This window comes from Haemaphysalis longicornis, unplaced genomic scaffold, assembly GCF_048455015.1.
Source record: "Haemaphysalis longicornis isolate Haplotype H1 unplaced genomic scaffold, Haemaphysalis longicornis Haplotype H1 scaffold_6, whole genome shotgun sequence".
NCBI lineage: Eukaryota > Metazoa > Arthropoda > Arachnida > Ixodida > Ixodidae > Haemaphysalis > Haemaphysalis longicornis.
In genome coordinates, this window is record NW_027526407.1 from 32,794,698 (window position 1) to 32,818,593 (window position 23,896).

General features: G+C 47.8%; 1 protein-coding gene across 1 annotated transcript; it reads left to right on the top strand.

Moving 5' to 3' along the window:
- Nucleotides 1–1,227: 1,227 nt before the first annotated feature.
- Nucleotides 1,228–13,781, top strand: LOC144141479 (juvenile hormone acid O-methyltransferase-like). The gene is made up of 4 exons (XM_077673034.1): nucleotides 1,228–1,536; nucleotides 5,510–6,102; nucleotides 6,357–6,516; nucleotides 12,947–13,781. Exons 1-4 carry the CDS (start codon nucleotides 1,431–1,433, stop codon nucleotides 13,123–13,125), a joined length of 1,038 nt encoding a protein of 345 aa, XP_077529160.1. The 5' UTR covers nucleotides 1,228–1,430; the 3' UTR covers nucleotides 13,126–13,781.
- Nucleotides 13,782–23,896: the final 10,115 nt, after the last annotated feature.

The following is a 23,896-nucleotide window of genomic DNA, read 5'->3' on the forward strand; positions in this document are numbered from 1 at the left end:
GCCGTTGCTTTCATATGAGTCTTGTCATTCTAAGTTTGTCAAGCGGGGTATTGTTCATAATTGTTTGTCAAATGTTATCAAAAAGTCATGCCCTCATGCAATGTCGGATAGCTGTAACGTTCAAACCTCCCGTCTTCTGTCAGCAGGCCACCCTCCGCTTTTGATAAGTTCCGTTGCTGAAAGATTGCTGAAGTATCTTAAGCACACAAACAAAGAAAACACTGATAAGGCATCCACAAGAAAGAAAATTGTTGTTATGCCATACATTCATGGAGTGTCACACAAATTGAATAAATTTGCTGAGCGTGTGAATCTTCAGGTCCTGTTACCTGCGCCGCATTAACTGTCTAGGCTGTGTAAAATAAATAGGCCCAAATCTAAAACGGATCGTGGTTGCCCCGTAAACCACCGCAAAAGTTCCGTTGAGAGTGTGGAAGGGGTTATCGACAAGATACCCCTTTTGTGCAGTAAGAATTACGTAGGGCAGACGGGCCGCTGTCTGAATGACAGGTTGCGGGAGCATGATTATAATGTTAGGCGCAGTTTGGAGGGTAATCTCAGCCGGCATTGTCGTTCGTGTGAAAATAAAGGTTGCACGCCACTCTTTGATGAGTGTCTTGTTGTCAGCCGTCATGGCCATGCACTTATCCGAGAGATTATTGAGGCAGCGGTGATAATAAGTGAAGGAGATAAGCGCATAAGTGCCCCGTCCAATCTGCTGTCAAAAAATGAGACTACTTACTTGAGAACCGAATTCTGAACCTTCCTTTAGATTATTGTGTGGTCTTATTTTACTTGTCACTTGTATCCATATATGGGTCAGCGGGTTTTGATCTGGTTTGTGCACGTGGCTGGGTTGCAGCTGCGGTATCTGCCAAACCTTTGTGATAGAATGAATATTTATGTGTGCGTTTCTTTTCATTCAATTTCAGTTGGAAGTCAGCGCTTGTTTGTGGTCTCCGTCCCGTCCTTGGTCTTTTTTTGCGATGTGTTGCTAACTGTTCTTCTAGGTCGGGCTGCACAAGGGGTGAAGTTGAGAGGATTGCACTCACCTATTATGTGTTGGAGTGTGCCCCGTTGTCTGTAGGTAGGGCATTCTTTCTCGTATCTATCCGGGTTTGTCTATCTCGTATCTATCTCTCCGGGTTGTTTTGGAGATAAGGGAGCAACGCCTCACCGGCAACCGATCGCGGAAGCTATGCTCACCCTTCAAGGCCGGTGCGTGCACACGTCAAGGATGGCGCGCATATCATCATACCGATATGCGTGTTCTTGACTCTCTCATGCTTTTTGCGTAGTTTACTACAGCCGGTCGCGACGTCCTATCATCACAACTAATTGCGGTGCGGAGAACTGAGTTTTCCATCGCACCTGTTGCTTTTTTTTAAATTTCAGACGGTGTGTGCGTGTATTCCGGCAGCGGTACCAACATGCAACGCTCAGTGTATTCGTCCCTGTTCCGGCAGACGGGTACAGCCTTCCAGCGGGTGTTGCGCGGGCAGTCGACCTGCGCTGAAAAGAAGAGTTCCATCGCAGGTACGAACAATGCAATCCATCATCATTGCCACGGATATCGCCTTCTCCTCCGTGCATCCCAGCTTGGTGCCCAATGTGTGATGGGATGAGCAGAATCAGGATAGGTGTCGTAGCGGCCGGCCGTTCTCATCCAGCTGTGCCCCTGCGAGGCGAACAGTCTAAAGTCAAAGATAGAAATTGAAATTGCGCACTATTCGGCTATCCAAGTGAGATGGATTGATTGTAGGGTTTAACGCGCCGACGCAACGCAGGCGATGAGGCGTGCCGTAGTGGAGGGCTCCGCGTTAATTTTGACCTCCTGGGGATCTTTAACGTGTGCCGAGATCTCGTACGCACGGGCCTTTTAAGTGCGAATAAAGCGACCCCAAACCATCCACCGCCGGCGTCGGCGGCGGCGTCGGCGTCCGCAGTGCTCTTTAAAGAAGAAACAGCATCCGGCGCCAGGTTTCGATCCGAGGACTTTGCGGGCCGCAGCCCGACGCTCTACCGAATAAGCCACGGACGCGACGCTGATATTGTCAGTAACGCGCCTTATATCTTTAACGCATTCAAACTACGTCGTCAGCGGCGTGCGTTGGCGACTCAGCGGCGTTATAGCGGCTTGATAACTGCGTGGTGTACACGTGATACTACAAACCCGATGGAAGAGATGGAAGAGAAGGCGGCGAGGCGGTGGGCTGCGGGGGCCGAGCGCAAGCGCCGCAAGCGGGCCGACAACCGTGCATTCGCACTTTCACATTCTCCCCCTCGGGAAAATGCGGGGGAATTTTTTTTTATTGTCGCCTCCATCAGACAAGCGGCCACCGCGGCCGGGAATCGAGCCCGCGACCTCGTGCTCAGCAGCGCAACGCCTCAGCCACTGAGCCACCGCGGCGGGTGGCTCTCCAAGTGAGGGAGGGGATCCTAATGCTCCTCTGCGCGCGATAATATGAAGATGCCATGTCCTCTTTAGTGGACATGCACGGCGCAGTGTGTTTATGAATACAACTGTCCTTTCGTTTTGGGGTTGTAACATTTTTTTGGAAGAAAATGAACCCGAATGATTAGATTATAAATGCCGGACAAAAATTCTGTTAAAACAAAAGACGGCACCGTATTTTGTTTTTGGGGTTTCAGATCGCATAAAATCGCATTCCACAGATACACCATTGTTATTTATAAATAATTATATTTTAAAAGGTAAGCATGTGTGGAAGCCTGGTCGAAGCAACCATGCATTTCGCTTTTATCAATCCTTTTTGCGGCTACTTTTCCAGCTCGGAGGCCATGCCAGTGGCATTAGTTATAAATTAAGCACCCACTTTCACGTGGCTGGATTGTAAAAGACATCGCATTCCTTCGCACGAAAAGTGTGCTGACGCCGCTTTCTCTAGGGCACAAAATTACTCGCCTAGTTTTAACTGGGGTTTTCGCGCAATGGACACAAATAGAAAAAAACACTAGCGCCATCTATGCGCAAGTAACGGAATGTTAACGTTCCGGCATATCTTGACGCATCAAAGAGGCACTTCAATAACAGCAAGCATAGACAGGCTAACCTTTGCTAAACTAGTATCACTAGTGGCACTGATCAAATACGCCCACATTTCTTGTGTATTGCTTATTGCTTTAGCCATGCCTCGGGCCCGGTTAAAAGCAATAGGCAAGTACAAAACTGATCCTCACTGTGTTATTAAATTAGAAATACGCGGCACGTTCTTGCTTACAAAACTGCGCTTGGAATAGCGGTAGGGAAAGAGACGAGCCAATCCCAAATTTTTCGCGTTTGATTGGAGCTAACTTCAAGCAAAATGGCCAGACGTGTCGTTTCCTTTTCTTGGCCGTGTGTCAGATCGAGTTTAAGTTTCTGTCATGGTAGAATTTCAGCCAGTGTCCGATATTACGAAAAATATGATGCAGGCGAGGACGTAGGTCGGCGAATTATGCTGGAAAGAGTGCACAAAACATCCAAAGAGTGCGATGCACCATATAACGATTCCCCAATATAAAGCTTCTACCCATATTCTTTTTCATTTCCTAAGAGAATGATTTGTGTTATCTTTTTATAGGCAGAGCTGCTCCATCAGAAAAAGACATGTAAATTTATAAAAACAAAGTTACCATGCCTCAGCGCTTTGAAGAATGAAAAAAAAATAATTGCGATTTCAAAAAACGTTTACAAAAAATTGCTATGCTATAACACGATGGGATGCAAGGGCACGGCGAGTCTGCGATTGTGGAGGCGAAAAGCGAAAACGCCCGTTTGTTTCAGATTTCAGAGCACGTTAAAGATTCCCAGGTGGTCAAAATTAATCCGGTGTTTCAGATTTCAGAGCACGTTAAAGATCCCCAGGTGGTCAAAATTAATCCGGAACCCTCCACTGCGGCGCCTCATCGCCTGTGAAGCGGCTCCGCGTTAAACCCTACAATCAATCAATCAAAGTGCGATTTCTATGACATCCTGTTTTATTTCTGTGTGCATTATAGTTAATTCGTGTTAACCTGTGTTTAAGCTCATCTATACATCTCTGTATAATGTACTTATCTTCTTGTATTTTGTGTACGCTTGTTTTTATCATTCATCTATCACGCTTACGTGTATTTTCCACTTAATTTTTGTGCCTCTCCTGCTTGGTCTTTTTCAAGACCGCAGTATATTGTAAATAAATAAAATAAATAAAAATAAATAAATTGATTTTTATTCTTGAACTGTCCGCGAACTTCCAAGGATTAATCTCGACTGCAAATCGAAGGAACATACTGTTTGGGACAAAAGAACCGTTATGTACACCACTATCGATACCAGTAGAGACAGGTCGGCATAGCTGGCACCACTGGGCTAGCGACTTGGATTTTGGAATGTAATCGCTTCCCGCGCCTAGTTCCCAAGGTCGCCGCCGAATGTATCAAAATTTCTAAACATGCTTTCACAGATCTCCGGATATGTGTCAGCATAAAGCTTGCTTTATGCTGACACATATCCGGAGATGTATCCGTCAGCATAAAACTTGCTTTACAAGTCTTGCGGAAACCGCAAACGATAACACTTATCACGTCGAAAGAAACACGTTACTTTTGTTTTGTGGCACCGCTGATCGTGACAAGTTTACATATGATTCCGGGTGCGGGTCCGCTTTTGGTTGAGGTGCCCACGGATTCGCACGGCAGCGTAACATTTTCCCAGTTGGAAAATTCACAACCTTTTTACGTTTACGGTGACCTCGTCCCACACAAAACGGCCTGTTGTTGCCACATTGCGTGGCGTGCGCGCAGCGCTTGGCGATGACGTCACGTATAAGCGGTACGAAAATTTGTCGTATTATATTTAAACAGCATTTTCTTTGTTCTGAGTGCCACTTCCTCGCCTCAGCCTTTCACTGAGTAATAAAAGAAGCCTTTATGTGGAAGTCTAAACAGGTTGTACGCGAACTGCTCATACCAAGAAACACGGGTGCGAATGGCCTGCACGCACGGTTGTGCATTTCTCCCAGGCTTATTAAAACCGTTTTCGCACAAGGCTGTTGCTCGTCTTCCTCCGCAGGTATATTACCGATGCGGTTCGGACTGACTCCGGCTAATGTCTTCGCCCAAGGATACCACGCGAGTTATCTTCTATAGGTCTCCTTTACAGGGTGGGAAGCCTAAATGCGTCACCTCAAACGATTTTTCTTACCGTATTTCTTATTTTCATTGCGCCTATTGAACATAATAACCCGCTGCGGTGGCCGGTGCGTTTTTCTGCTGAGCCCGAAGATGTGGGTTCGACTCCCGGCCGCGGCGATGGCTTTTCTGATGGAGGCGAAACGGAAAAACGCCCGTCTGTTCGACATTACGCCGCGTGTTAAAGATCCCCAGGGGGTCAAAATTAATCCGGAGCCCTCCATCGCCTGTGTAGCGTAGGCGCGTTAAACGTCAGTATCATGATCAATGTTGGACATAATTAAGTTTACCACAGGCGTTTGTTCATAGTGAGTCTGCATTTTTTTTGTTCCAGATATCATCGGCAACACTTCCAGGGAAGTTGGTTGCCTCCAAACTTTGAAGGAACTTCCCCTGTCGTCAGCGCAAGGCGCCACCGTCAGACCCTTGCTTAAACCTGAACGCTACGCCAGCGCAAACAGCTTGCAGAGAAGGCACAACAACGCCGTTCTTGACTTCTGCCAAAGCACTTTTATTCAAGATACGGACGACACAACTCGGATTCTCGACGTCGGCTCCGGAACCGGAGATTTCACGCGAGACTGCCTCTTGCCTCGCTGCCTGCCCTGCCAGAGGATGATTGGCACAGACTGTTCCTGGGATATGGTTCAGTACGCGAGACAGCACTCCAGTCACGAGAAGCTCGAGTACCACTTGCTCGACATCAATGGTGACGTCACAGACTTCGTGAGACGCCACGGACGTTTCGACAGATTGTATTCCTTCTACTGCATTCACTGGCTGAAGGACCCGGCCATCGCCTTGAAGAACATAGCCGAGCTTCTGACTCACAAGGGGGAGTACCTACTGCTGTTCAGCGCCTGCCACTGCCCTGCCGCCGTATGGACGCTCATGGCTAAGATGGAGCGCTGGGCCAAGTACTCGGACGTAAGCACGTCTAGTTACTCTAAAAACACGTCCAGGAGTATGATGGGTCGAATGAGAGCCTGTAATAGCCGAAGGGGCGCGTTATGCTAACGCTCTTTATTTATTTAGGCACATAAACGTTAATTTCTTTTTTGGTTAAAAGTTCAAATAACTCTAGCTACTGGGTAATTACTAGATTTATCCCGTTCAGATATCCAAAGTATGTACCTCAACGGAATGTGAGCGTAATGACTCAAACTGTTGATTTCTTTCAGCTTCTCCTAGAGTTCGTCCCGGACAGTCACTTCATGCGAAGCAAGCAGGAGCAGTTTTCTTACATGCAAAGGCTGCTACACAATGCTGGACTGGCACCTAGCATCTTGGCGCTTCCAAGGATGACGCTCTTCGACAATTCCACAGAAAACGACATAATAAGTATGCTTTTACTTTCGTTCGGGGGCAAAATCAGGTATAAATCTAAAACTGCAGTTGATTCCTGTGTCATAGCGATCAGTAAAACAGGAAAGTGAAATGTACTACGAAATCTGCAGCGAAAGGAGCACGATTTGCGGTTTGGCGCCTATCTTGTGGGTGTGCTTGGCCAGCGACGTCCTGCTGGCTGGTCGCTTCGGCGAAGATGCGACAACACAGGCGCCAACTGTCGGCGCTCGTTAGCGTCACCACGCACTACTTCGCTTCACCTCTCCTAGACGGCATCATCATCAACGCCAATGAAACATGCTGCTGTCGTATCTCCTGTGTTCTTTGTACTGGCGTCATTTCTGTGACGAATATGACGTCAGTAGAATCTTGGTGTATCCCGGCATAAAGCGCTTTCGTGTTAAAAAGGGTTTAATATCGACACGTACAATATTCGTCATAAGTTCCTAGGCCGGAGTGACCGTGCCCCGGCAGCCTCGCTTCCCCGTCGCGGCGCTGCCATCAATGACGCTGTCAGATGCTCGTTTGTTGCGGGGTAAAGGAGGGGGAGAAGGAATATTGTTCTTGAGCTTTCGACAGCGATAACGCAAGAGCAATGTTTCGTCTCGCTGTCTAGTATCCCCGCAACCGGGGGACATTTCCGTGCGCTCTTGATGGCAGCACCGCGATAGCGAAGCGCGGCTACTGCGGCAAGGTCGCTGCCGCCTCAGAACTTTTGACCAACACTGTAAGTCGGCGACAATATTCCAAACCAGGCGAGAGCATGGTGAAACCACCGCTGTGAATTCTGGGGGCCCAGTGCCTGCTGTCGAGACTGACGCAATGCTCATGCGCGTCCTTGTTTACTCCCATGCACGCAAGTTCAATTGCTTTCGGGAGCCGCGCTCCGATTTTCTGCAACGCACCACGTGGCGATGCCGTTGTGCCAAACCGTGCCCTCGGATTACGCAACTGAGGCCTTGAGTACACGCAGATGGCGCCTGTTTTTACGCATGTGTTGTCTGCGTATTTATCTATCGTTACCCGGAATGGTCTGTTAGATTATCGCCTCCTGCATTTTTTCTATGCCGAACGCACCGCCCACTTTACAGTGGGAGTGAGTCCGACGCCTGTTTCACCCACATGTCGTAAGGTGGGGCGCCGAGCTTAACCGGGATCCCCCGACCGTACCTGGATTCGAGAGCGGATTGGGCGTGGTTACCAAGGCAACCGACGTTCGAGATTGCTGAAGTAGCGGTGCTGTGGCCAGCGATAGAAAACTCAGCGCCGCGGCGGACCACGTTTCGCACCACTTTCCACCACGCGTCGCCCCGAGATCAACAAGTCACGTGACTAAAGCGCTGGAAAGGCTGGCTGGAGGGGGATGGCAGGACTAGAAGGGAATGGCTTGGTTGGCTCATCGGGGCTGATGCGGTTGGCATTTAACAAATACAGGAGGCGATCGTTAGATGTTTGCTTGTTTTTTGACCAAATTTACTGAAACAACAAAAACAGCTTTTCGGGGGCCGATTAGTTCAAACACGAAGAATACGTGCGCGAAATCCGGTGAATTGGGCCGAATTGCCGTAGACTGGTCGTCGCTGCGAAAGGGGTGCCATTGTAGGAAGGAGCCGTGGATTCGGTAGAGCGGGTGTATCTTGCTGCATTTATTACAGATGAGCAGGCCCGGCCTGAACTGGGAGCGGCGAAGACAAGCGACCGCCCAAGTGCGCAGTCGTGTTCCATCTGCGTCATGTGGCGCGTGGCACCGCTGACGCTGCAGTGGCTAAGGCGTTGTGCTGCTGAGCACGAGGACGCGGGTTCGATTCCCGGCCGCAGCGACCGCTTTTCTGATGTAGGCGAAAAACAAAAACGCCCGTGTGTAGGAGATTTCGGCGCACGTTAAAGATCCCCAGGTGGTCAAAATTAATCCGGAGCCCTCCACTACGGCGCGCCTCATCGCCTGCGTTGCGTCGGCGCGTTAAACCCTACAATCAATCAATCAAACCGCTGACGCTGGAAGCCACGCAACGATGATGATGATCGCGGAAGGATGCGGATTATGATGATAGTGGCGCTGAATGCAGGTGGTGATGCGCCACTACACTATAAAGGCGTCGCCAGTGCCGCGCTACTGGCATTCGTAGCCCGGCTGCGTATTCCCAAACCATATCCCGTAGGGGCCCAGGCCGACCACACCCTTTAAGCAGGGGCGCAGCCAAAGAGGTTAAAAAAATTGCAATTTTTTAACCTCTTTGGACGCAGCACCGTGACGTCTCTACCTATATGTGCGCGACTTCATGCGAGGTGGATTTTTTCTTTTTCCCCCTCCCCTCGTTTTGACTGCTTGGCAGGCGGACGATGGTTTCGCTCCGTGGGCGCGGCTGGACTGCGGCTATGGGGAAGCTGACGCACATTTGGTAGAAGCTAACCTTTTGTACCTGAGCCCCTGATCTCTCCGCGCTCTTCTTGCGCACCTGCAAGTTGACACTGACCTCCGATCGTGTTCCTAGATAAGCGCTCGACTCGGTGCTCGAAGTGCGCGCACGCGGATGGACGCTTGCACGCGCATGTGGCAATTATACCCGTTCCGGAAAGCAAACTCCCTCATTGAAAGCTCATTCTACAGCACACAGAAGGGTATACAATTGAGTTGGGTGCTCTTTCACTATATACACACCTCAAAACATGATTCGGTGCTGCAGGTAAGGATTACAAGAAAGGCAGCCAATTAACCATGACTACATTTAAACTGTCCTACTCTTGCGAAATATTACAGCTGCATGAGCTGCTACATTTTGGCGCTTTCATAAGCACTATTACATTGAATTTCGTTAAGATGAACGTCATTGCATTATTCTTTATCAGGAACAGTGCCACTAAGGAAAACATTGACATATGCATTATTCTTTATCAGGAACAGTGCCACTAAGGAAAACATTGACATTTTGTTAACAGCAATGGAAGGTGTGAATCGTTCTTGCAAGGGTGATACATTGATAAGAAAGACACCAGCTCAAACGTACACGTTTTACACTCGGTCATCAATTGTGCATAATTTGCACTGCTCGTCGTAACAATTTAGGGAAACAATATCGAAAATATATACCAACCAAGGGCTAAGTAATAGTTGGACTGTACAGCAACTCAAGTACTCAAAGAGTTTGATATATGTCTTCTGTACAGAGCTATTGACCACAATCTCTTCACTGAAGCCATAAGCCCGAGTTTGATATTAGTAATCATGCCTGCAACCACTCACGTTGTTGCCAATGTCGATTAGTTATTTTTAACAATTTGTGCTTCATGCACAGAGATTTTGCTGCATAAGATACGTTATTTATAAATAGACAGCTCCAGCAGGATCCGAATGGCGCTGATGCCCCCCCTGTAATCGGGAAGGCACACCAAATCGCTACCACTTAATTTGGCTCTGTCCATTATTCGACCGTAATCGCCACCAGCTTTTAACTCTACGTCCCACCCCTGCGACTGCACAGGAACATGTTAATCGGGTCCGTGACGATCCCACCGCACTAGAAGCAATTACCGAGTACGCCCTTGAAAACAGACTCCACAAATTGGTGTAGCAGCCTGGCCGACTTCCCCGTTCGGTATACAATGTGAACTGTCTGCAGCGTGCACTGTTTTCAGTGTGAACCGCATTGTCCACAGTGTGAACTGTACATTAAAGTGTGAACTGTGCGTTTTGCTGCCACTGACTGACATTAATGTGTTCATTTTGCGATTAGGACCCCAAGACTGCAACTGTGTTCATTGTGCGAGTTGTGACCTTCACCTTTTCTCCTCATCCTTGCTCCCCCAGGGCCCCATGGCCTCCCATTTATTACAGTGTTACACTCACTCAGATACGTATATTGTTTTCGCTGGAACTAATAAGTAGTTGCCCGTGAGCTTGAAGTCACGGTAGTCGCAGCAGAGATAAAAATAAGTACAAAAGTTATTCCTTGGCGCACTATTTTTGCGATAGTTATCTGGGAGTCCAAATAGCGCCAAAAAATTGTCACTTTTCGAGATCCACTGATATGTATAGATGAGCAGTTTGTGTCTGTTTCCTGCGACGCATTTTTAGCTACCACATATATATATTTCTGTAGTGTCTGGCCTTTTAATTCGCCAGCATTGTGTCACAGGTCGTGCCTCAACTGTAAGCCACACACACGCAAAAAAGGATACAAATATATAAACAAGAAATAGCAGGTATAAAAATATAAATAGTAGAACAAAAGTTGCCCACGGTGCGAAACCATCGGCCACCTGCCAAGCAGCCGAAACGAGGGGAGGGGGAAAAAAGAAAGAATCCACCTCGCATGAAGTCGCTCACATATATGTAGAGATGTCACGGTGCTGCGTCCAAGGAGGTTAAAAAATTGCAATTTTTTAACCTCATTGGCTGCGCCCATATTAAGGGGGCGTGGTCGGCCTGGGCCCCTACGGGATATGGTTTGAGAATACGCAGCCCGGCTGCCAAGGTGGGAAAACTCGTATGCTTGCGAGTAAACAAGTGAGCGCATGCGCGCTGTAACGGGTATACAGCAGGCGCCCTGTCTACGGAGTGTGCAGCGGCAGTTTTGGCCATGCGCTCGCGTCGTCCGGAAAATTTTGTCCCCACCTGCACATTACTTTGAATATTCTGCTCTTGCAGAATACTAGGGGCAGCCATGCCGACGCTGCAGTCAGTACAAGTCCGTCGGTGAATCAGATGACACGTGTCGGAAATGTGGATTTACTCGCACAAAACGTTCAGCATCATTTATCGATATAGTAACCGTGGCTATCAATTTTCCCCAGTTTGATAAAACTGCTCGGCCATCACGAGGGCTTGTTGTATCGACCGTTATAAAACTCCGATGCTATGGGACTTACATTCCTTTGGGACTTACTAATGCATGACCCACGGGCTTAAAAACCATCGTGTGCCAATACGAACTGTACAAGTCCTTCGAAATGTTCCTAACGGCCTAGTTTGTTTCTTTTAGAAATATAGCCCATATTTACTGAAATAAAAAATAACAAGAAACACATTTTAGTTTATCGAGTTCTCACTAGATGGCGTAGTGGTTTACCTTGCGAGAGTTTTACTTATTTCAGTCCATAAGTGACATAGCTGTAAAATAAGCAGACTAGGGCGTTGTGCACATTTCGATGTATTTTGACATCTTTTCGCATTTGTGCTACATGGTTTTTAAGCCTGTGGATCGTGAAATAGTAAGTTCCACAGGAATGTTAACCGGTGAGTTTCCTTTAATGCCTTTTACAAGTTTACACCGCTGATCCAGTCCGCCTTGAGTCTTTTGCCGATGAGACGCTTTCTTATTGCGTGCTACCGCCTTTTGGTCTATATGATATTGTGCCCTCCCTTTCTGCCGCACTCTCGTTACCTTCTTGACACGGAACCGGCTCTTGTGTAAGAATTTCAGCCCACGACACTACGTTTAATTGATGCAGCACTCGCAGTTCTTTGGTGCTGCCCTTTTATGACCAATTTTTTTCTTCTTACGCAATTGGAGAAGTAGAGGCTTGTATATTTCACCACCAAACGTTTTCGGCCAGGAAATTGATAGTTTCATTGGTTCCCGCGCAACCAGAGCTTTTGATGTTTAGAAACCGATCTGCATTGATGAACTGAATTCATCTTATGCAGCCCCCCCCCCCCTTCGTTAGCCCCACCAACATCTACTATTTTGTTTTAGTTTGCTTCGCCCATTTTAAAATTTACTTATCATTTGTGCAGTTACTCGCATCACTGTACAAATGTTAAACTAGAACATCGTAATAGAGTCTAACCTCGTTACAACAAAGTAGTATCGAGACAGCAAATTAGTTTGTTATATCCGATATTCGTTATAACAGTAGAGGTAAAAATAGGCTGTAACAAATCGAAAATCTAGCACGAGCAAAAATACTTGATATAAAAATGCATTTTTTAGGCTTCCAACCACTATAACCAAGGTAACCCTTACCTTTCTCCTTGTTGCATTTCAAGCTGAATGAGCCGGAACATGAGTACGTGAAATTACAACAAAGCTAGGTTCACTTGACGAAACAGGGATGAGTCTTTATTTATTTGATGAAGGACGTGATCTTCCTCTGTTGGCTACTCACAGCACTGAGTAGGGTGGATTTTTCCAGTGTCCACGAACAAAAAGGCCTTTATACTTCTGAATTTTTGGATGGCTGAGGGTTTTACCAGGTAGCTTCTCAGCCTCCTGGTCAAATATTTCTTCGTTATATCCGATATCGCACACGGCTCATGGTTTCAGTTTCGTTATAAAAGAATAACTGCCATTTAAATAAAGCGTGACCAACCAAATATAGTACTTAGCTCGCTATAGCCGATAATTCGCTATATCAGTGTTCGTTATAACGAGGTTCAACTGTATTTGGCAGCCTAACGTGACTTGTCTGTTCAATGAACCCGCAGGACTGCACTTGGGCATTAACCCCCTCTACCGCATCGTGAGTGAAGAAGAGAGAGAACATCTCGTCAGGGACGTCACCCGTCTGGTGCGAGAAGTGCACGGCCCAACCACTGACCAATCGCGCTACAGAATGTACATTATCAAGGCCTCGATATCTGAGAAGCACGTCGTTGAGCACTAACGACTCTTGTACACAACCTCGCTTTATGCCAAACATTTCTACCTCGACGAAAAAATAGTGTCATATTTGACGCAAAGTATGTTTAGTTTAAGCTTGACAGTTAGGAAACTGAACGGTCAGGAGACGGTCAGCAGACGGTTCGGAAGGTCAGGAGACAGTGAGCTTGACACTGAAGCGCCGTTCATTCTAGTAGGACGGGCGTGTCCACATCAAAACCCTGTGCCGCCCAATTTCTGTTTTGACCATCGACTCCACCTGGGCTCAAGTTGGTCAATTCTTGCCTAAAAGAAACCTGTTTGTAATTTATCGGGTGAAACGCTCTACTTGGTGCCCGACGTTAAATCGTATAGCCCGATTTTCCATTCCTGCCTCACTTCATCTACTCGCGCTTATGAGCGTATACTCCCTGCCTTTGTATTGTCTCCTCCTTCAGACCTCAAACCTTTTGCATGTCGTAGCAGCGTTGAAACAGCGGATAGTTTTGATGTTTTAACGTGATTCGTTTTATGCGGTAACACGTTGTTAGTGCTTTTTCTCTTGTAACGCGCCTACCTCTTGTATAAATTTTGTCTTCTCACAATGTATGTGCCCTCCCTTCAATAATCAAAGTTGGGATTGGCAGTGTACGTATGCAATAAACAAATGAAATATCTCCTTTCAAACGCAAATTCTTCTGCAAAAAAACACCGGGTCTCCTAGATTTGGGCTCTTCTGGGCGCCGGGCAGTGCGAGGGAGTGGGACGGAGTCCATGAGGCCCTGTGTTCTTATCTGGGCGCCTCTGGACTCCTCCCGGCGCTCCGCTTTCTCTACCGGTAGCGGTAACTAGACTGCGGCCATGTGTGTGTTTTGGTATATGTGTGTGTGTGTGTATTTGTTCCTTCTTTTTTCCGATAGCGTATTGTTCTGCATATAGGTATCCTCCCTCTCCTGCATGCCTCTTTTCCCCACCCCCCACACCACCAGGCGTTCCAGAGTCACCCTTAGGTGAGACAAACTACGCCTGCTGGTGGACTTTCTTTTCAAAGGCTTATTACAATAAATTTTGATTCATTCCTTCATTTGTTAGTTGGAACTTCCAACTGCTACACAGTAGCTTCATATTTTTTAACAGTGGAGCGTTTGTTACCAGCCGTAAGTTCGGGGTTCGTGCGCGCCGAAATCTCCCCGTGAGGAACGTTATCACGTAGGCGTCGCGCAGCTGTCGCATTACCCACTATACAACTAAAAGACACGTTATAGCGGCCGCCGCAACACTCGAGAGGAGCGTGCGCATGCGCTCAGTATCGTAGGAGAGCCCTTCGCGCTAGAGCTGGCATCGTCGTGCGCATGCGCTCAGTATAGTACAAAATACTGCAACGTCTTCGCAGTTCTCGTCATGGCCCGGCCGCGGATAGTTCGGATGGCCGTGGAAGTGGCGGTGAACCGAAAGGCAGGGCGTGCTGCTGAAAGTACCTATGTGTCCGTCAATGCTCACCTAGAACAGCTTCGCGATTCAAGTCTTGCGCACGAGTGCAAGCTTCCCTAAATTTTTTGCCCATAAAAATTATATGGCGAGACCAGTCTTAAACTGTCCGAACTGCCAAGGATAAGTCTCGACTGCAAATCAAAGGAATGTACGTTTCGGGACAAAAAAAAACGTTATGAACACCCCTATCGATACCAGTAGATACGTGTCGGCATAACCAGCACCACTGGGTATAGGGACGTAGATTTTAGAATGTAATCGCCTTCCGCGCGTAGATGTCCAAGGTCACTCCCGAATGTATAAAAAGTTCTAAACACTCTTTCACCGATCGCCGGATATGTGTTAGCAGCATTAAGCTGTCAAGCTTGCTTTAAAATATCAATATTACGCACACCAATATTTAAAATGTCTTCATGATTTTACGAAAGTAGGACCTAATGAGTAATAAAGTAAGAGGAGTAATGTCTGACTAAATGGTGCCTTCGAAACTCTCATAAAGTCCCTCTATTCCCAAACTGTTATCCCGTTACGCCTGTTCTAAACTTAGTAATACCATAGTGGTGGTGGCAAAACGTTTAATGAGCCAAAGGGAAGGGGTATAAGGGCGTGGTTAGCTTCCTAAGTCCAGGAGGCCTCTTGTCCGGGCTGCCTCCATTGCGCGCCGCACCAGGGCGACCTGGCGCTCCGGTGCGGAGCTGGTCAGCTCGGACTCCCACTGCTCAGGGTAAGGGGAGGGGTGGGGATGTGGGTGTTGGGGGCAGGAGAAGACGAGGTGATAGGTGTTGAGAGGGATGTGACAATGCGGGCAGCCGGGTGGAAAGAGAGAAGGGGAAATGTGGGATAGAATGATGTGGTTAAGGTAGGTTTCGGTCTGTAGTCGGCGGAGGGTGTAGGCCTGTGCGTGGGGTCGAGAGGTGTCAGGGCTGCTGGGTCGGGGGGTGAGGGAGTTATTTGGTCGAGGCTAGGCGAGGGAAGTGCCCGGGTAATGAGTGCGCGGGATGCGGCATGGGCCGCATCATTCCCTGCCAGGCCGGAGTGACCGGGGGTCCAGACAATGGAGGGGTCAATGTCTCCAGGGAGGCGTTGAAGGAGGTGAATGGCTGCTGGAGGGGCGAGGCCGGCTTGGTAGAGGCGGCGGGCTTGCTGTGAGTCGGTTATGGTCAGGTAGGGTTGGTGGCAGTGGGTCAGGGCAGCCTGGGCGATGGCGAGAGACTCGGCGGTGAGCGTGGGGATGTGGCGGTAGGAGGCCGCGGTGGGGAGGCGGCCCTCGTTGTTCAGGACTGCGATAGTGGTGCTGTGGCGGGTGGAGTACTGCGCTATGTCGGTATAGCGGGTGTTGGGATCCGAGCCGTAGCGTTTTTCGAATTAAAAATCTTCAGTACTTATAAATAATATGTGGATTGCGAGCAGCACGAACTTGGTCGAATAAAGAAGTTTAGAAATGCAGAAGCTGTTTTTTTAACGCGATAGCGTTATTAGGCTCATTTTTCGATTTCCCCATGGCTCCTAGGTGTCCACTATCAGCCGTGCTCATCAGGCGCCCACGGAAATACGTCACTGCTGCCACCCGGAAGCTACGACTGGGGCAGCAAGGGGACTGGGGCACTCCGCATAAAAACTCTCCTCTACCAAAAATATGGATACAATCCCAAACAAGAAGGGGAGGTATTGCAGGCTCAAGTTCATTCGGAGAAAGTTGCAATATCATGAGACCACAGTATGCACCGACTCCGGGATGTACGAAAGCACGAGTCCCCAATTGTCATAGTTGACTACTCCGGCAATCTTTGTGACTGCATGACCCTCCAACATGCATATACAAAGAAGTTGGAGCCATCCTCTTGGCAAACCGAATAACGGAAGTATCAAACAAAGCATAACATCATTACGTACTCAAAAAGGACATTACACAGTTTTTTGGAGGCAGAATACCATGCTTCGGTAAGATATTCCCTTCCATAATTCACAAAGGTAACGTCACATGGACAGCCGGATCCAATGGTCTGAAAGCGAATGACGCACTATGCAAGAGGCACACGAACTCACATACCGTGCTCCTTATGACCACGACTACCACACTACCATCCTCGAAGAACGTTAAGAACGAATCCTTATCCTACGCTCAAGAACACAATCTTTCCCCTTGCCACAACGAGGTCTCAGTGCCGAAGAATCAGATACTCTGTGTACGAAAAACCAACACAGGTATCTGAAAATACATGTGCGTAATGTGTTCGGTGGGAACATCAGACATTAACCAAGAACTCTGCTGAAATAGGGGAAACATCCACACTCTTGCGCTCAACCTAGCCATGTCGAAGGGTATGGCCAGGGAAGAACAACTCAAACGTAACATATTCCACTTCGAAGCATGGGAGACAGATTTGACAAGCTCGTTACCTCAAGATGAGTGCGAGCTCATTGTGAGAGCGAGGGAAGGAACTGCTGCATCTGGTGCCGTAGACTCAGGCTCCACCGTTGAGCTCCCTGCTATCGCTTTACCCCATTTTCGTAAACCACAATTATTTTTTCATTAACAAAGACATTTCTTTCTCTCTCTCTCTCTCTCTCTCTCTCTCTCTCTCTCTCTCTCTCTCTCTCTCTCTCTCTCTCTCTCTCTCTCTCTCTCTCCCTCTCTCTCTCTCTCGCTTTGAAAAAAGCAAAATTGTTCATTCCGGCCTAGACATCACGGAATAAACACTTTGATACACTGACACTGACTCCTCCCCGCTCAAACTGACCAACACCTGGCCTTTGCGACCTTTTACGCTCACATTTTAGGCCACAGAAGCACAGAGAGCCTTTGTCTCTCCCGGGACACGGCGATTAAAAACCCTGGTTCCTGGTCTTTCTCTTTTCTAAAACCTGTCGTGCTCGTGAAGAATAGATCGGAAATGCAGCTGCTGCGTACGGAAATGCTCTGTGGGAGTCGAAGTATCGCTATCGCGCTTACATCTTAGGGTACAAGTGTAGATGTCTCTGGAACGGTTTTTTGCTAAAGCCACAGTTCTATTTTGCTTGGTTTGCTTGGTCGTGCCGGGCACCTCAGACCGGGAGTTTTTTATGGTATTTTTTTTACTAACGCCAACGGACAAAGCTCGAGTTTAAAATGCTCTGCTGTTAATTGCAAAAATTCTCAATCTGGAATCATATGAACACACAAGACACGCCACGAGAAACCACGAGGAGGTACTATGCCGTCTGTGAACAGAATCTCGATGGTCGCACCTTGTAGGGCGCATCAAGGCACGTTTGCCAGAGCACGTACTTTTGTCGAATCCAACAGCGGTGGATTAGGTAACAGTTTTTTGCTGCGAGCGGGAATGTAACAGACGCCATTGCGCAGCACAGAGCTGCCCTTTGGAAAGAGTTACGCTCGTTGTGGCACGACAGCACCACGTCGATTAAACATATCAGATAAGGCGGCGCGGGAAGTTGGCAGTGGGAGCGCACTCAAAACATCCCCTGCTTCTTGCTTTCTGTCGGGGTTCCTATGCGGCGCAGAGATGCGATGCGATTACATCTCCCATGTTCCGTTTACTTCTCATTGGTCCTGTACACTGTAGTGCAGCTGGATTGGTTATGGCTCCCGGGAGGCGTTGTGCGTTGGCCGGTGGGTTCATGTTCGCTCTGCAGCGTGTGCTCGCTGGCTCCCAATCCAACCTTACGTCACCTGGCCTCCATTATAGCACTGTCGGTTACGTGAGGTCCTAGTGCGCCTTCAGCCTTTGGATGGGTGGGCGTGGATGTGTCGCCGTTGCCGAGTTTCTGCATGCCTGTTAACAGTCTGTAATTTTGTGGAGCAGTTTATGCGTACTTGCAGGCAAGTACACAATATCATAACAACGGCTGGTATTTGCATTCGTTCCACCAATACTGCATTGCAACGTTGGAAGCATAGCAAGGGGTTTCCGTACCGAAGAAATGTATTGCGGTTTAAGATTGACATTGAGGTGTGTTTCTCCCCAACGTGAGCATTCAGGGCACAGTCCTGTTTTGGTTTTAATGATAAGAAGAAAGAAAAGTGGAACCACTGATTTCACTAATCAGGGGAATGGTGTGTGGCGGGCTCGCAAAAAAAAATAAAGATTTTTATGCAACTGTCATTTAATTTGCTCCTTGGTTAAAATCACACGCGCTCGCGGCCAGTGTGCGCGACCCCGCTCATGTTCCCCATGTGAGACTCCGACGCTACCCGCAAATTGTATTCCAGTAATTATCCCGGGACTAACGAACTCATTTGTCTAAACTAAATATGTATATTTAGTCTGAACGTAAAAGTTAGAACTTTAACTTTTATTGTGCAAAATAAAAGCAGTTTGCCCGGAGGAGCTTTTTACACTTGCCCATTAGGCACACTCGCCAGTAATGTCAGATATGATATGGCTAAATTCAGCATAAAAATTGGCCCTCGAACAGAATTTATATTTTCATACTGCAATTATTGCCTTGCAGAGTTTTTCAGGTTTTCGTAGGATGCGGAATTCTTTTTCTGTCTACACCAAACACAAAGGCGGTGCGGTTTGTACTTGCTGCCCGTTTATGTTGTGAGTTTTCTTAGCTGTTCTGTACCTTTTCATCAACAGAGCCGTTTAAGCTCTTGGGTGCGCCGCTCATCAACAGAAAAAATACAACGAAAGTACTGAGTGCACGTGAGCGTGCGTCTGGTGAGGAGCGCCAGGCGTCAACCAGGCGTACGCGTTGGTTTGCGCCACGTGAGGGGCTCGCAAAAATGAAAAAAAAATTACTAAGAGCACGTGCCAGTGGCGTTGGAGCAAAAGGCCTGGCCGACAAAATGACACTCTCCGGACTGTCTCCAGACGCCAATCGCTCCGCGTTGCTAGAGGCGACCAGCTGCGCTTATAAGCGCAGCTGGTCGGAATCGCCGCGGCGGTGGTGGAGCTCTCTTCGACTCTGTTCCGCGCACATGGGGGATGGGGTGACCAAAGAAGATCCGGACGCCCGAAGACGTGGCGCCTTACCAGGAAGCGCGCCCCCTGGCAGGCGAGAATGCAACCGCCAGGAAGAACGACAACAAAAACAGGAAGTATTGCACATCTTCAACGACGAGGGAGCGCTCGACGAGGACTTTGCGGTGACAGATAATAAAGTATACAATGACTTAAGAGGGCACTGTACAAAAAAAGCACTTATCTTTTTTGGGGTTTGATTTCGTCTTCTGGTGACGGGCGCCATATATACACTCAGGGTAAATGGTTCTTAGTGACTTATACGACGTTCGTCGAGTCTAGCTTAGTGAGACAAACACAGCTCTGCTGTGACGTCAAGATTGCGCCGTTGTGCCAGCTTGCTTTGAATTTTTAAGCGCAGAGTATTTATGGGTTCGCCTTGTCATCGTAGCTCGCTTGCTGTCCCCAAATAGAGCCACACGGCGTTCCGTCGTCGCGGTGTAACCCAGAGGCTTCGAAAGCCAAGCGGTTTATATAGTCATAAGCGTCCGAAACTCGTGGTCCGCTGGCGCTTGTCATACATCTCCCCGCTGTTTAGCGCAAAGAAAACTGCAGGCACATTTGAGGCAAAATATAAGTAATTAACCGGCAGTACCCGCGTTAACTCAGTTAGCAACGCTCGCTGGGTTGGCTTTTGCGATAGTAAGCGAAAAAAAGTGGCAGTGCACCGTCAGCACGTGCGGGAAGACAACAAAGCACAAAAAAGAACACAACTTCCGCTGGCGCAGTTTCAGGGAGGCGGCGCGCGAGTACTGCGAAGGCACAAAATTTGAATCGCATTGGGTGCCAGCAGTGAGCGAATAACTGCGCTACAGCCGATTATGGCGCTCTGCACTTCCAACAGCTTTCCCATTGAGTGGAACGGCTTTAATTCTTCAAAAGTCCTTGTGTCCCACGATATTTGATATATCTCACTAATTTCTCTTCGCTTATTTCGTCTATTAAAGATTGTGCCAGTTTTAGAAGGGCGGTCAAAAGGACATTTTGATACGGACATTTTGACATTGAAGTGATATTTTTTTTTAGTGATATTTTTATTTTATTTTTTCCCTCAACATAATAAAATGTCGATGGTCTCCCTGGCAAGAAAGCTGTTGCTACAGCTTGTCGGCGCCAGGGAGCCAAATTGGCAGCTCAATGACGACTGTACAATGCGATTAAAACAAGGAATACAGCATAACAGTACGTTTGAGAAGGCCGATAAACATCACGAAAAAAAGTAAAAACAATAAAATACTTGTATAGCGAGCTTGAATGCATTGGTTCGGTGTCACATAAACATATACAGGTAAAAAGAACAGACGAGACAATTCACGCATACTTACACAACAATATGGAAAATGGAATTCAAAAACAATCATTTCCGACAAACGCATCACGTAAGGAAGCCAGTGTTAGTGTTCCGTAATTGTCGCTAAGTCCCTGTAATTTATTTAATATGCTTGGAATTTTGTATGCCAGTGACTGCCAAAGATAATTGGTTCGTGGGCGTGGAACGAGCCATTGTTCCGAGCCACGAGTTGTATAAGTGCTAATTCGTATATCTAGACCGCATAATTGTGTTAAGAATTGCTTATATTTATCATTTAAAAAGTGTAACTGATATATCAGACGGTAAGAATAAAGCTGCCTAATATTGATTATTCTGTGCTTCTCAAACAATTGCTGTGCTGCTCAAACAAATTTCGACCATGAATCAAGCCTTGGCACTTTGGCATCCCCAAAATTTCCGCCATGGCCTGGACTGTAATTAACCCTTTTATTGCACCTAAAATTTTGCCAATCGACTTGACTATAGCCATAGCGTTTTGCTACCACAAAAGTTTCGTCATTGGCTGGAGTACAACCTTGGAACATAGGGCTGCCCAAATTTCCTTTATCTGTGGGACTACAACCGCGGCACTTTTACTGCGACTAAATTTCTGCCGTCCGCGGGACTACAAGATTGGCACTTTAGATAACTCCAAAATAATGCCATCGGCTGGACAAGCACCAAGCCTTGGTACTTCGGCTTACCCACAACCTCCGCCATCGGCTGCGCTAAAGCCTTCGAATTTTCACTGCGCTAAAATTTCCGCCATCATGAGGCTCACGCATCCGCACATTCACTACCCCAAATTTTCTTCATAGGTTGGATTATATATTTGTCACTTTCTCCGCAACGAAATTTCAGCCTTCAGCTGTATTATAGCATTGGCCCTTTCCCTCCACCCAAATTTTCATTATCGGCTGTACTATAGCCCTGGCACTTTGGCTGCCCCAAATTTTTGTCATCGACAGGATTTTTGTTTAACGGCCTAAATATTTCCGCGATCGACTAAACTGTAGCCTGGCACTTTGGATGCCGCAAAATTTGGACATCGTCCGGAATATAGCCTCGACCCTTTCCCTGCGCAAAAATTTCTGGCTTCGTCTGGACGAAGCCTTGGAACTGTCACTCTCCGAAACTTTTCACCATCTGGTGGACTATCGTTTTGTCACTTGCCCTGCATCAAAATTTCAGGGCAAGTGCGGGGCAGTGCAGATCATTGCCCTCCACTGTGCCAAAAATTGCGCCATCGGATGGAGTGTAGCCTTAGCACTTTGGCTGCACCAAAATTTCCGACATCGGCTTGACTTCAGCTTTGGCACTTTCACAGAGAAAATATTTCCGCCAGCACCTGCAGTATACGCTTGGAACTTTCACTGTCCCAACGTTCGCGCCATCAGCTCGACTGTAGACTTTCAACCCTTTGGCTATCAAAAACTTTCCGCCGTCGCCCTTGCCACAATCACGGTGCCAATATTTCCACCATCGGTTCGACTATAGCAATAACACTATCACGGCCCCAAAATTTTCGGCATCGTCTGGACACTTGCAGGGCGCCAAAATTTATGCCATCGGCTGCACTATAGCCTTGGCACTTTTAATGCCCGAAAACTTCCCCAGCAGCGGGAATATAGCCTTCGCCTTTCGGCCATCCGCTGAACTGTAGCTTTGGCAATCTGGCTACCCCTAAATTTCGGCAATACCCTTTGTGCTTTCACAGCCCCAAAATCACTACCTCGGCTGGAATGTAACAGCCTTCACACTCTCGGTATACCCCAGCCAGAATGCCAGCCTTGGCACTCTGGCTGGCCCACAATTTCCGCCATCGGCTGGACTTGCTTTGGCACATTCACTGTCCCAAACTTTCCACCACGTGCGCGAATATAGCCCTGACCTTTTCACTCATCCAAAATTTCCGCCATCGGCTGGACTGTAGCCGTTGAACTTCGCATACAGAAAATTCCTTCAATCGGTTGGGCTATACCCTTGGTACTTTCACAATTCCCAAATTACCGACATGGGCTTTAATATAGCCTTGCGACTTCGTCAGCCCCGTCATTTCCGCCATCTGCTGGCACTTGGCACTTTAACTATCCTTGGCCTTAGTACAATATTTCCGCCAGCTGGGTCCTATCCCAGGCAGGTTAACGGTCCCAAAATTTCCGCCATTTCTGAGATATGCCCTTGGCACGTTGGCTGCCCTAAAATTTCCTCCATTGGGTGGGCTACAGTCTTGTCCCTCTCACTGCTTAAAAATTCCGCCTTCACCTGGACTATAGCCTTTTCAATCTGGCTGCCCCATAAATTTCCGCCATCGGCAGGACTATATCCTTCACACATTCACGGCGCAAAATCGTCTGCCTTCGGCGTCACTGCAGTCTTGCCACTACCAAGGTCACAACATTTCTGCCATCCGATGGCACCATACAATTCGGGCGGTTCCCCGAAATGTCCGCAATCCCCAAAATTTCCTCCAAGAGCTGTCCTTGGCTCGTTCACTTCACTGAATTTCTGTCATCGGTTGGACTTGGCACTTGGGTTGGCCTTGGCACTTTCACCGCTCCCAAACTTCTCCTATCGGCTGGACTATAGCCTTGACAGTTTTGCTGCCCCGAAATTTTTGCCAACTGCTGGGCTACATTTCTGGCAATTTGGTTGCCCGAAAATTTCCATCAAGGCTACAGTATATTCTTGGCACATTCAGCCCTGGCACTTTGGTTAATTCTTCGCACTTTGGATGACCATACATTTTCGCCATGTTGGCTATAGCCTTGGCACTTTCATAGCCCCAAAAATTAAACCATTCACTCGAAAATACCTTCCCACTTTGGTTTTGCATTATTTACGCAATCGAATGGACTACAGCCTTGCAATCTGGCTACCCCAAAACTTCCACAATGCCATTCGCACATTCACTGCACCACAATTTCTGCCATCTACTGGACTATGACCTTCGCATTATCCGAATTTCTCCCTGTCATCGGCTGGACTTTACCCTTCGCACTTTCGCTGCCTAAATATCTACG

Excerpts from the sequence above, each read along its gene's own strand:
- LOC144141479 (XM_077673034.1), top strand. The coding sequence starts at position 1,431 with ATGCAACGCTCAGTGTATTCGTCCCTGTTCCGGCAGACGGGTACAGCC. Across the intron at positions 1,537-5,509 it reads AAAGAAGAGTTCCATCGCAG|ATATCATCGGCAACACTTCC; the intron begins GTACGAACAATG and ends TTTTTGTTCCAG. Across the intron at positions 6,103-6,356 it reads GCTGGGCCAAGTACTCGGAC|CTTCTCCTAGAGTTCGTCCC; the intron begins GTAAGCACGTCT and ends GATTTCTTTCAG.